This window comes from Phaenicophaeus curvirostris, chromosome 5 (genome assembly GCF_032191515.1).
Source record: "Phaenicophaeus curvirostris isolate KB17595 chromosome 5, BPBGC_Pcur_1.0, whole genome shotgun sequence".
Lineage (NCBI taxonomy): Eukaryota > Metazoa > Chordata > Aves > Cuculiformes > Cuculidae > Phaenicophaeus > Phaenicophaeus curvirostris.
In genome coordinates, this window is record NC_091396.1 from 1,367,978 (window position 1) to 1,380,570 (window position 12,593).

A 12,593-nucleotide genomic window follows, 5' to 3' on the forward strand; every position below is an offset into this window, starting at 1 on the left:
TCCCCGGGGCCGGGTGAGCCGGGGCAGAGCGGGAGGTGCCCGGTCCCGGTCCCACGCGGCTTCTTCCCAGCAGCGGGATTGCAAAATACTTTCCATCCACCCCACCTCCTGTTAACCCCCAAACCCCCCCCTAAACCCACCCCCACCCCCCCCAACTCCCAGCCCCGAACCCATCAGCTGCGGCTGAGTCAGAGCCAGCGCATCCCGGCACCGGGACCCGAGAACCGGGATCCAGGCACCGAGAACCGGGATCGGGATCCGAGTATCGAGAACCGAGCACCTGGAACCGGGATCCAGGATCCAAGAACCGGGATCCAGGCACCGGGTACCGAGAACCGGGATCCAGGATCCGGGATCCGGGCTCCAGGCACCGGGAACCGAGAACCGGGATCGGGATCCGAGCATCGGGAACCGGGATCCAGGAACCAGGATCCAGGACCCGAGCACCGGGATCCAGGCACCGGGTACCGGGCACCGAGCATCTGGAACCGGGATCCAGGAACCGAGAACCGGGATCGGGATCCAAGCATCGGGAACCGAGCACCGGGAACCAGGATCCGGGTACCGGGAACCGAGATCGGGATCCGAGCATCAGGAACCGGGATCCAGGAACCGGGTACCGAGCATCTGGAACCGGGATCCAGGAACCGGGTACCGGGAACCGAGCACCGGGAACCGGGATCCAGGCACCGGGCACCGAGAACCGAGCACCGGGAACCGGGATCCAGGCACCGGGCACCGAGCATCTGGAACCCGGATCCAGGAACCGGGTACCGGGCACCGAGCATCTGGAACCGGGATCCAGGAACCGGGTACCGGGCACCGAGCATCTGGAACCGGGATCCAGGAACCGGGTACCGAGAACCGAGCACCGGGAACCGGGATCCAGGCACCGGGCACCGAGCATCTGGAACCGGGATCCAGGAACCGGGTACCGAGAACCGAGCACCGGGAACCGGGATCCAGGCACCGGGCACCGAGCATCTGGAACCGGGATCCAGGAACCGGGTACCGGGCACCGAGCATCTGGAACCGGGATCCAGGAACCGGGTACCGAGAACCGAGCACCGGGAACCGGGATCCAGGCACCGGGCACCGAGCATCTAGAACCGGGATTCAGGAACCGGGTACCGAGAACCGGGATCCAGGCACCGGGAACCGAGCACCGCGAACCGGCATCCAGGCACCGGGAACCGAGCACCGGGATCCAGACACCGGGACCCAGGCACCGGCTACCGGGGTCCGTGTCCCCGCACCCACCGTCGCGCCGCGGGCCCCGGTCGCACTTCCTCTTCCCCAGGAAGGAACCGGCCGCGGGGAGGGACCGGAGCCGGGGTGCCCCCCCCACCCCCCGACTCCTCCCGGGAGCCCTCCCTCCCCGGGACACCCCGCCCCGGGATCCCCCTTCATCCCGGCAGCCCCCTCTCCCCGGGATCTCCATCCCCTGGACCCCCCCAACCCCCCGGGATTCCTTTATCCCGGGACACCCCGGTCCCTCGGGTCCCCTTTATCCAGGAATCGCCATCCCGCAGGACCCTCTTTCCCCGGGATGCTCATCTCCCAGAATCTTCATCCCCCAAGACCCCCATTCCCCACTGTCTCCAGCCCCTGGGACCCCCATCCCCCAGGATCTCCCCCTGTACCCCCTTATCCTGGATCCCCCGTTCTCTCGAATCTCCCTCCCCCTGGATCTCCCTCTCCCGGGACCCTTTTATCCCAGCATCTTCATCTCCCGGAATCTCCAGCCCGTGGGATCCCCCATCCCCCAGAGCCTCCCTTCCCTCTGAATCCCCATATCCCAGAATCTCCATCCCCCAGAGCCTCCCTTCCCCCTGAACCCCCATATCCCAGAATCTCCATCTCCCAGGATCTCCCTTCCCCCTGAACCCCCATATCCCAGAATCTCCATCTCCCGGGACCTCCCTTCCCCCCGAACCCCCATATCCCAGAATCTCCAACCCCCAGAGCCTCCCTTCCCCCTGAACCCCCATATCCCAGAATCTCCATCTCCCGGGACCTCCCTTCCCCCCGAACCCCCATATCCCAGAATCTCCAACCCCCAGAGCCTCCCTTCCCCCTGAACCCCCATATCCCAGAATCTCCATCTCCCAGGATGTCCCTTCCCCTGGAACCCCCATATCCCCAAATCTCCACCTCCTGAGACCCCCTTATCCCCAAATCTCCATCCCCTAGGACCCCCTTATCCCTGAATCTCCATCCCCTGAGAACCCCTTATCCCTGAATCTCCATCCCCTCGAATCCTCATCCTCCAGAACCAACCAGCACCATCATTCCCCAAGAACCCCCTTCTCCTGGAACCCCCCACATCATCCAGAACCACACCAGCTTCACCACTCCCCGGGGACCCCTTTTTTTCTGGGACCCCCCCACTAGGAGAGAGCCGGGACCCCTCCATCCCTCCTGGAGTGTGGAAATGGCAACCCACCCCTCGTCCGAGAGGGAACCCCCAGTCTGGGGCTCCCCAGGGAAGCTGGGGTCCCCCCCAGGGCCCAGAGCCAGCTCCTGCGAGGGGGGCAGGTGACCCCCAAGCCCACACCCCACCCTACCTGCTCCCTTAAGCCGGCCTTACCCCAATCCTACACCTTTCCCTGCAACCAACTGCCCCCTCATTCCCACGCCCCCTACCCCGACAGCAGCGACAGCACCCCAGGACCCCAATCCCCCACCCCAAAATGCAACCACGTCGCCCCCCAGCCCTGGGGCTTCAATCCCTCCCCTGCCCCAGCGCTGGAAACGAGAGACGCACAGGAATCCGCAGTGAGGAAGGGGCCGGTGCCCCCAGTGCCGCCGGGGGGTGGCAGAAGCCCCCCAGCCCCTTTATTTGGGGAGCGGGGAGGGGCCGCGGCAGCGCGAGGCCGTCACCGGTAGAGGTAATCGGCCTGGATGTTGGCCGCGATCTCCGCTTCCCACTTGTCGCCGTTGTTGAGCAGCTTCTCCTTGTTGTAGAGCAGCTCCTCGTGCGTCTCCGTCGAGAACTCGAAGTTGGGGCCCTGCAGGGATGGGAGATGTCACAGAATCAGAGAATCACCAGGTTGGAAGAGACCCACCGGATCATCGAGTCCAACCATTCCCATCAATCACTAACCCATGTCCCTCAGCACCTCGGCCACCCGGCCCTTAAACCCCTCCAGGGAAGGGGACTCAACCCCCTCCCTGGGCAGCCTCGGACACTGCCCAATCACCCTTTCCAGGAAAGATTTTTTCCTGCTGTCCAGCCTGACCCTCCCCTGGTGGAGCTTGAGGCCATTCCCTCTCATCCTGTCCCCTGTCCCTTGGGAGAAGAGCCCAGCTCCCTCCTCTCCACACCCTCCTCTCAGGGAGTTGGAGAGAGCAATGAGGTCTCCCCTCAGCCTCCTCTTCTCCAGGCTGAACCCCCACAGCTCTCTCAGCATTTCTCATAAGACCTGTTCTCCTGTCTCGAGGCTCGCCGGCCCCGCAGCCCCCTAGGAAAGGTGTCTGGCCGCCCCCCAGCTCCGCTCCGCTCACCTCCACGATGGCATCGACGGGGCAGGCTTCCTGGCAGAACCCGCAGTAGATGCACTTGGTCATGTCGATGTCGTAGCGGGTGGTGCGGCGGCTGCCGTCGGCTCGGGGCTCGGCTTCGATGGTGATCGCCTTCCGTGGAGCACGGAGAAGCCATCAGCTCCCGCGCCGGGCAACCGACCCACCCGCGGAGCCAGAGGGAGGAGGAGGAGGAGGAGGAAGGCTGACCTGTGCTGGGCAGATGGCCTCGCAGAGCTTGCAGGCGATGCACCTCTCCTCGCCCGAGGGGTAGCGGCGCAGCGCGTGCTCCCCGCGGAAGCGTGGGCTCAGCGGGCCCTTCTCAAAGGGGTAGTTGATGGTGGCCGGTTCCCGGAAAAGGTAGCTCAGCGTCATGGCCAGGCCTGGAAAACACGAGACGGGTTATGGCACGCTCGGACGAGGGGAGGCCCAGGGGTTTGTTCCTCTCACGGAGCATCCAGTCGGCTCCAGGCATCATAGAATCGTAGAATCACCAGGTTGGAAGAGACCCACCGGATCATCGAGTCCAACCATCCCCATCAATCACTAACCCATGTCCCTCAGCACCTCGTCCACCCGGCCCTTAAACCCCTCCAGGGAAGGGGACTCAACCCCCTCCCTGGGCAGCCTCGGACACTGCCCAATCACTCTTTCTGTGAAATATTTTTTCCTGCTGTCCAGCCTGAGCCTCCCCTGGTGGAGCTTGAGGCCATTCCCTCTCGTCCTGTCCCCTGTCCCTTGGGAGAAGAGCCCAGCTCCCTCCTCTCCACAACCTCCTCTCAGGGAGTTGCAGAGAGCAATGAGGTCTCCCCTCAGCCTCCTCTTCTCCAGGCTGAACCCCCCCAGCTCTCTCAGCCGCTCCTCTTCTTCTCCAGCCCCCTCCCCAGCTCCGTTCTCTTCTCTGCACTCGCTCCAGAGCCTCAACATCCTTCTTGTGCTGAGAGGCCTCCACCTGGAGTTAACTCCATCTCCCACCACTCTCTGGGCCCTCCAGCCAACCAGTTTTCCACCCAGGAGAGCGTTCGCCTGGCCAGCCCAGAAGCTGAGAGTGTCTCAAGCAGAACACTGGGAGAAACCGTGTCGAAGGCTTCACTGAAGCCCAGGAAGATCCATCCACAGCCCTTCCCTCATCCAGCGTCACCTCGGATGAGCTCCGTCCACAGCAGGGTCTGCGCCGCCCGGTCGGTGATGGACGTCATGTCCATGGCCTGCTCCTGGACGTTGACGTATTCTGAGGAGACAGGAATCGTGTCTGCCTTGCCGAGAGGGGACCCCGTGCCCATCCCGGGGTGCGCAGAGGGGACGTGGTGCCCCCACACCCCTACTCACTGTAGCAGTCCCGGGCGCCCGTGGTGCTGAGCGGGCGCAGGAAGCCCCCGGGAGCCGCTGGGCCTGGGGAAAGGGGGAGACAGAAGGCTCAGAGGAGGTTCAGGTTGGGGTTTGGGGGTTCGGGGGTGCCCGGTGTGGCTCTCACCTGTGCGGGCAGCCCGGTAGAGCAGTCGCAGCGCCGCCATCGCTGGTCCTGCTGCCGGTAGAGGAGCCCAGCCTGACACTCAGCGCCAAATCTCGGTGCCACAGAGCCAGAGGGGGACCCAGACCCCCCACATCTCACAGGGAACCCAGAAACCCTCACCAAAAGAGACCCCGAAACCCAGGCCCCCCTCCTCCCACGAGAACCCGGGGTGTCCTACCCCACAGGCCCTCAAAGGACCGGGGGTCTCAACACCCACCAAGAGAACGAGGTGTCCTGCTGGCCCCTAAGAGTCCAAGAGACCCTCCCACCTCTCCCAAGGGACCCAGCTGTCCCCCCACCTCTCCCAAAGGACCCAGGTGTCCCTCATGCCTCCTCAAAAGGACTCAGGTGTGCCCCATACCTCCTCCAAAGGACCCAGTTGTCCCCTACACATCTTACAAAGGACCCAGGTGTCCCCCTCACCTCCTCCAAAGGACCCACTTGTCCCCCCAACCTCCTCCACAGGACCCAGATGTCCCCCCAACCTCCTCCACAGGACCCAGGTGTCCCCCCAACCTCCTCCAAAGGACCCAGGAGTCCCCTTTACCGCCTCCAAAGGACCCAGGTGTCCCTCACACCTCCTCAAAAGGACACAGGTGTGCCCCATACCTCCTCCAAGGGACCTAAGCATCCACTCCACCACCCCCATGGGACCCAAGTGTCCCATACCTCTTCTCCCAAAGGACCCAGGTGTCCCCCTCACCTCCACCAAAGGACCCAGGTGTCCCCCCAACCTCCTCCAAAGGATCCAGGTGTCCCCCCAACCTCCTCCAAACGATCCAGGTGTCCCCCCCACCTCTCTTAAAGGACCCTGGTGTCCCCCTCACCTCCTCCAAAGGACCCAGGTGCCCCCCCCCACCTCTCCCAAAGGACCCAGGTGTCCCCCCCACCTCCTCCAACGGACCCAGGCGTCCCCCCACCTCTCCTAAAGGACCCAGGCGTCCCCCCACCTCTCCTAAAGGACCCAGGCGTCCCCCCACCTCTCCTAAAGGACCCAGGTGTCCCTCCCACCTCCTCCAAAGGACCCAGGTGTCCCTCCCACCTCCTCCAAAGGACCCAGGCGTCCCCCCCACCTCTCCTAAAGGACCCAGGTGTCCCCTACACCTCCCCCAAAGGACCCAGGTGTCCCCCCAACCTCCTCCAAATGACCCAGGTGTCCCCCTCACCTCCTCCAAAGGACCCAGGTGCCCCCCCACCTCTCCCGAAGGACCCAGGTGTCCCCCCCACCTCCTCCACAGGACCCAGGTGTCCCCCCCACCCCTCCTAAAGGGCCCAGGCGCCCCCCACCCCCACATGGGTCCTTTGGGAGAGGTGTGGGGGGCGCCTGGGCCCTTTGGGTCACGGAATGGCGGGGGGGGAGAACCCAAGCGTCCCGGCCGCCCCCTCTCCCCCAGGCAGGACTCAGAGGCCACCCCAGCCCCCTCCTGGGCCACTGCCCCCACCACGGGCCACCCCACACCCCCCTTTGGCCACTGCCCCCCCACTCTCACCTCCCCCAAGGACCCGGGCGTCCTGCACCGCCCCCGGCGCGCACCGCGCATGCGCGAACCGGGTCACGTGAACGCGGCGCCGGGGCTCGCTTCCCATTGGTTGCTATGGAGTAAGGGGGGGTGGAGACAGGGCTGGAGAGCTTCCTGATTGGGCGCGGCGGCGGCAGGGCGGAGCGGTGATTGGACAGCGCGGTGAGTGGGCGGGGCGATCAGCAGGCTGGGCGCTGATTGGACGGAGCAGCGAGTGGGCGGAAGCGGAAGTGTAGTGGGCACAGAGGATCATAGAGACTGAGATTCACTAGGTTGGAAAAGACCTCCAGGATCATCGAGTCCAACCGTCCCCATCAATCACTAACCCATGTCCCTCAGCACCTCGTCCACCCGGCCTTTAAACCCCTCCAGGGAAGGGGACTCAACCCCCTCCCTGGGCAGCCTCGGACACTGCCCAATCACCTTTTCTGGGAAGAATTTCTTCCTGCTGTCCATCCTGACCCTCCCCTGGTGGAGCTTGAGGCCATTCCCTCTCGTCCTGTCCCCTGGCCCTTGGGAGAAGAGCCCAGCTCCCTCCTCTCCACAACCTCCTCTCAGGGAGTTGCAGAGAGCAATGAGGTCTCCCCTCAGCCTCCTCTTCTCCAGGCTGAACCCCCCCAGCTCTCTCAGCCGCTCCTCTTCTTCTCCAGCCCCTTCCCCAGCTCCGTTCTCTTCTCTGCACTCGCTCCAGAGCCTCAACATCCTTCTGGTGGGGAGGGGCCCAGCACTGACCCCAGGATTCGAGGAGCGCTCTCCCCAGGGCCGAGGCCAGAGGGAGAAGAACCTCCCTGGCCCTGCTGGCCACGCCGGGTCTGATCCAAGCCCAGATGCCCTTGGCCTTCTTGGCCCCCTGGGCCCCTGCTGGCTCCTGTTCAACCAACCCCCCCAGGTCCTTCTCCTCCAGGCAGTTTCCAGCCAGCCTTCTCCTAGGCTGGAGCTGCTCAGGGTTGTTGTGCCCCAAGAGCAGGACCCGCCATTTGGCCTCGTTGAACCTCCTGCCGTTGGTCTCAGCCCATGGATCCAGCCTGTTCAGATCCCTTTGGAGCCTCCCGACCCTCCAGCAGATCCAGCTCCCACCCAGCTAGTGTCGCCCACAAACTCGCTCAGGGTGCACTCGATGCCTTCATCCAGGTCATTGATAAAGACATTGAACAGGGCTGGACCCAGCCCTGAGCCCTGGGGGCACCACTTGTCACTGGCCTCCAGCTGGAGTTAACTCCATTTCCCACCCCTCTCTGGGCCCTCCAGCCAACCAGTTTTCCCCCCAGGAGATCGTTCTCCTGGCCAGGCGTGAGGCGACAGTTTCTGAAGCAGAATGCTGGGAGAAGCTGTGTCAGAGGATGGTGCAGGCGGCACGGCGCCGGGTCTCGGTGGTGGCTCGGAGCAGCGGGAGGCGGCGGGCGGCGTAGGGTGGGTAGCGGGGCGCGTTCAGGGCCTCCCGGCCGGGCCCTCGCAGCAGCACCGAGCGCGGGTGCGAGAACGTCTCGAAGCTGAAGCGGCCGTGGTAGCGGCCCGAGCCGCTCTGCCCTGCGGGAGCAGCGAGTGTCGGAGACCGGGGGCTCAAGGCTGGCACCGAGCTCTGACCCCTGGCAGGGGCTCAACCCCAGGGGTCCAAAGATGGAACCGAGCTCTGACCCCTGGCAGGGGCTCAACCCCAGGGGTCCAAAGATGGAACCGAGCTCTGACCCCTGGCACAGCATCCGTGTGGCTCTTGGGCAGGAATCCCGGGGGGCACCAGGACTGGGCAGGGGTCCCAGGGGGCACCAAGACTAGGCAGAGGCCCCAGGGGGGACCAGGACAGGGACAGGGGTCCCAGTGACCACTAGGACATGGGCAGGGGTCCCAGGGGCACCAGGACAGGGCAGGGGTCCTGGGGGGCACCAAGACCGGGCAGGGGTCCCGGGGAGGACCAGGACAGGGACAGGGGTCCCAGTGGCCACTAGGACATGGGTAGAGGTCACGGGGGCACCAGGACTGTGCAGGGGTCCTGAGGGGCACAAACACATGGGCAGGGGGCACTGGGACCGGGCAGGGGTCCTGAGGGGCTCTAGGACATGGGCAGGGGTCCCAGGGGGCACCAGGACCAGGCAGGAGTCCCAGGGGGCACCAGGACAGGGACAGGGGTCCCAGAGAGCACTAGGACATGGGCAGAGTCCCAGGGGGCACCGGGACCAGGCAGGGGTTCTGGGGAGCACAAGGACATGGGCAGAGGTTCCGGAGGGCACCAGGACCAGGCAAGGGTCCTGAGGGGCTCTAGGACATGGGCAGGGGTCCCAGGGGCACTACGACAGGGACAGGGGTCCTGGTGGGCACAAAGACATGGACAGGGTTCCCAGGGGCACCAGGACTGGGCAGGGGTCCCAGGAGGCACCGGGACCAGGCAGGGGTCCTGAGGGGCTCTAGGACATGGGCAGAGGTCCCAGGGGACATCAGGACCAGAAAAGAATCCCAGGGGGCACCAGGGCCGGGCAGGGGTCCCACAGGGCATCAGGACTTGGAGAGGGGTCCCAGGGGCCACCAGGACTGGGCAGGGATCCCTGGGGGCACTAGGACATGGGTCCAGGACCACCTTTTGGGACTCAGCCCCAGGGACCCGCTGGGGTTGCGGGGGTGGGTGATGGCAGAGCCAGGGGCTCCAGGCAGGGTTCTCTGGGGCGCAGGGCACAGCAGATGGGGGGTCCCACCCCCCGGTTCGGGGCTGGATGTACCGATGCCACCGAAGGGCAGCGAGGTCAGCGTCATGTGCATGATGGTGTCGTTGGCGCAGAAGCCACCGCTGCTCGTCTGCTCCAGGACCTGCTTCACCACCTTGGAGGGGAGGGCAAGGGGTGCTGAGCCCCCTCTGGGCACCCCTCATCTCCTCCCACCCCTTGCCTCCCCTCTCCCTGCTGCTTGGACACGCAGGGATGGAAACACGGGGTCGTCTTCTCCCCTGACGGCGGAGAAGGTGGAGGAGCAGCCTGGACTGGGATGGTGTCACCAGCATCCACGCAGCAGGATGCGACCGAGGATGAGGAGGATGCTGCTCCCGCACCTTCTTGCAGGAGGAGAAGACGTAGAGAGCCAGTGGCCGTTCCCGGGCATTGATGAAGGCGATGGCATCGTCCACGCTGGCCACAGGGATGATGGGGAGGATGGGGCCGAAGATCTCCTCCTGCATGACGGGATCGTCCTGCTGCACGTCCACCAGCACCGTGGGAGCTACCAAGAAGGACACGGAGGCATCAGCCACGCGCAGAGGTTGGAGATGACACCGTGGTCCTCTCCCCAGACCTCCTCGAGGACGGGACACCTCACCCAGCTCCTCAACTACCATGCAGACCTTCAGTTCCACCTCAAACTTCCCTCCAGATCCTCTCTAAAATCCAAGCCCGCACCATGCAAGGATGAAGACTCATGTCAAGTTCAAGCCCTCACCGATGTAGCGCGTCTCCGCGTCCGTCTGTCCCCCGATGGCCACGGTGCCGCTGCTCAGCAGCGCCTGCACCCGCTGGAACTGCTTGTCCCCCACCATGCGGCCGAAGTCAGGGGATTCCTTGGGGTTGGAGCCGTAGAACTCGGTGATGGCCTCGCGCAGGGCGGGCATCAGCTTCTCCTGCATCTCCAGGCTGCACAGCACGTAGTCGGGGGCCACACAGGTCTGCCCCGCGTTGAAGAAGCGTCCCCAGGCCACTCGCCGGGCCGCGTTGCGCACGTCGCAGGTGTCGGACACGTAGCAGGGGTTCTTGCCCCCCAGCTCCAGCGTCACGGGCGTCAGGTGCTTGGCGGCGGCTCCCATCACCATCCTCCCCACGGAGGGGGCGCCTGTGGACCCAGCGTGGTCAGGACTTCCCAGCGGATCCACACCGGGCTTGCTGGGACAGCCTCCTCTTCTCTTTGAAGATGAGATGGGACCCGAGTGTCCCTTGGGACGTACCCGTGAAGAAGATGTAGTCGAACTTGTTCTCCAGCAGCCTGGTGGTCTCCTCCACGCCGGCAGTCACCACGGCAAAGCAGTCCTGTGACATGGAGAGACGTGGCATCAGGCGTCCAGCCTGAGCCTCCCCTGGTGGAGCTTGAGGCCATTCCCTCTCGTCCTGTCCCCTGTCCCTTGGGAGAAGAGCCCAGCTCCCTCCTCTCCACAACCTCCTCTCAGGGAGTTGCAGAGAGCAATGAGGTCTCCCCTCAGCCTCCTCTTCTCCAGGCTGAACCCCCCCAGCTCTCTCGGCCGCTCCTCGCTGGCCAGGCGAGTTTGGGACACAGAGGAGGAGATGTCCCTGGAGGGCGAGGTGGCCGCAGCAGGAGGGTCTCCTACCTTGTCCAGGTACCTGGGCAGCGTCTCGGCCACCAACCTCTCCACGTTCCTGCTGATTTCGGACGGCTTAATGACAACGCAGTTACCTGCAGGACAGGAGCTCCCTCCCGGTAAGAACTTTGCTCTTGGGGAGCAGAAGATCTGCCCCACCACTGCAGGGAGGACACGGGACACCCCCTCCAGGAGGTTCTGGTGCCCCCTGGCATGGCAGGGACACAGCCCAGCCTCACCGGCAGCGATGGCCCCGATGAGGGGCACCAGGAGGAGGTTAATGGGGTAGTTCCAGGGCCCGATGATGAGCACCACCCCGTAGGGGTCCTTGCGGATGAAGGCTGAGTCCAGCTGCGTCGCCTGCGGAGGGGAGGTTGGTGTGAGGGACGCCTGCTTCCCATTCTGCTCGACCCCACCCAACCACCGCCCCGTACCCAGTTCTTCTCCACGTGCTCATCCTTCATCCAGGTGCCCAGGTTGTTGAGCGCGTGGTTGAGTTCGCTCCGGCAGATGGAGATCTCGGACAGCTCCACTTCAAAGGGCGGCTGGAGGGGACACAGCAGGTTGTCGCGGCCACCGCAGCCTGGTGGTCAGCGTGCCACGCGTGCCACCCACTAGAAAGTTGTGGTTGAAGGTGTGGATCCAGTATCTTGAGAGCTTCAGCTACACCAGACACAGCTCCAGAGGTGGAGATCATGGAATCGTGAAGGTTGGAAAAGATCTCTAAGCTCATCTGCTCCAACCATCAGCCCAGCCCCGCTGTGCCTGCTAAACCATGTCCTGAAGCACCATGTCTACGCTGTTTATGAAGCCCTCCAGGGATGGGACCTCCACCACTGCCCTGGGCAGCCTCTACCAGGGCTTCACGAGTCTGTCAGTAAAGGAATTGTTCCTGGTCTCCAATCTAAACCTCTTCTGGTGCACCTTGAGGCTGTTCCTTCTCATCACTATTACCTGGGAGACGAGCCCAGCACCCACCTCACCACAACCTCCTTTCCAGGAGCTGCAGAGAGCAACGAGGTCTCCCCTCAGCCTCCTCTTCTCCCAGCAAAGCAGCCCCAGGTCCCTCAACTGCCCCCAGAACCTCGATTGCACGAGAACCCTGATTGCTCTCAGCGAAGGCTTCCTCGGAGCCGATTCCTGTGCAGGCAGCGGGAGTTGCTGCAGAGTGTCCCACCCCACCAAGAGCATCCCTGAAGGTGAAGCTGAAGCTAACGGTCAAGCCCAAAGGACACTGGTGCACAGGGCTGACCCTGACCAGCATCCAGGTGCACACGCAACCACTCTCCAGGAGCAACTCGAAGAGCAAAAGCGAGGAAACCCAGGTTGAGGTGCAGGCAGAGGTCAGGGAAAGAGGGTGGAAAGAAGTCAAGTGATGGAAAGGGAAGCAGAAAACAGACCCCACCAGCTTCTACGGCCATGGTGGTCTCACCTTCCCCATGTCCAAGGCGGTGGCCTCCAAGATGTCTTGTTTCTTCTCTTCGAGGAAGCGTCCCAGTGCCTCCAGCTGGGCCACGCGATATTCCATGGGTCGCATCTTCCCCGAGAGCCAGGCTGCCCGCAGGCGGCTCACCAGCCCTTCGTGGGGACCCATGAGAGGAACCTCCGAGCACCACCCTGCAGAGAGGAAAGAACCGCTGCCGTGGGGCAGGCGAGGGCCTCCAGAAGTGACCACAGGGTGAAATCACAGCGTGTGGGGTGGCCGACCTGCCCAGGGATGAAGTCACTCCTTCCCTTCTTTCCTCTGAGTAAG

General features: G+C 64.3%; 3 protein-coding genes across 7 annotated transcripts in view; 1 reads left to right on the top strand and 2 right to left on the bottom strand.

Annotated features, from left to right (window-relative positions):
• RAB15 (RAB15, member RAS oncogene family) overlaps positions 1-12,593 on the top strand; it is an 85,412-nt gene that overhangs the window by 27,523 nt on the left and 45,296 nt on the right. The window lies entirely within an intron of this gene.
• Positions 2,777-6,566, bottom strand: NDUFS8 (NADH:ubiquinone oxidoreductase core subunit S8). 2 transcript variants are annotated; one of them, XM_069857310.1, is made up of 7 exons: positions 6,526-6,566; positions 4,997-5,047; positions 4,852-4,914; positions 4,664-4,753; positions 3,733-3,905; positions 3,508-3,636; positions 2,777-3,011 (listed from the first exon to the last, which is right to left on the bottom strand). In XM_069857310.1, the coding sequence occupies exons 2-7, from the start codon at positions 5,034-5,036 to the stop codon at positions 2,880-2,882; spliced, it is 627 nt and encodes a 208-aa protein (XP_069713411.1). In that variant the 5' UTR covers positions 5,037-5,047; positions 6,526-6,566; the 3' UTR covers positions 2,777-2,879. The 2 variants fall into 2 exon arrangements, with proteins under 2 accessions (XP_069713411.1, XP_069713412.1); XM_069857311.1 differs by having other exon boundaries at positions 4,997-5,044; positions 6,526-6,544.
• Positions 7,643-12,540, bottom strand: LOC138720857 (aldehyde dehydrogenase family 3 member B1-like). Of its 4 annotated transcripts, none has more exons than XM_069857254.1 (9): positions 12,273-12,540; positions 11,275-11,385; positions 11,080-11,200; positions 10,850-10,935; positions 10,472-10,553; positions 9,973-10,359; positions 9,590-9,756; positions 9,264-9,363; positions 7,643-8,077 (listed from the first exon to the last, which is right to left on the bottom strand). In XM_069857254.1, the coding sequence occupies exons 1-9, from the start codon at positions 12,432-12,434 to the stop codon at positions 7,659-7,661; spliced, it is 1,635 nt and encodes a 544-aa protein (XP_069713355.1). In that variant the 5' UTR covers positions 12,435-12,540; the 3' UTR covers positions 7,643-7,658. The 4 variants fall into 4 exon arrangements, with proteins under 4 accessions (XP_069713355.1, XP_069713357.1, XP_069713358.1 ...); XM_069857256.1 differs by having other exon boundaries at positions 7,809-8,082; XM_069857257.1 differs by having other exon boundaries at positions 7,809-8,082; positions 10,472-10,618; positions 10,774-10,935.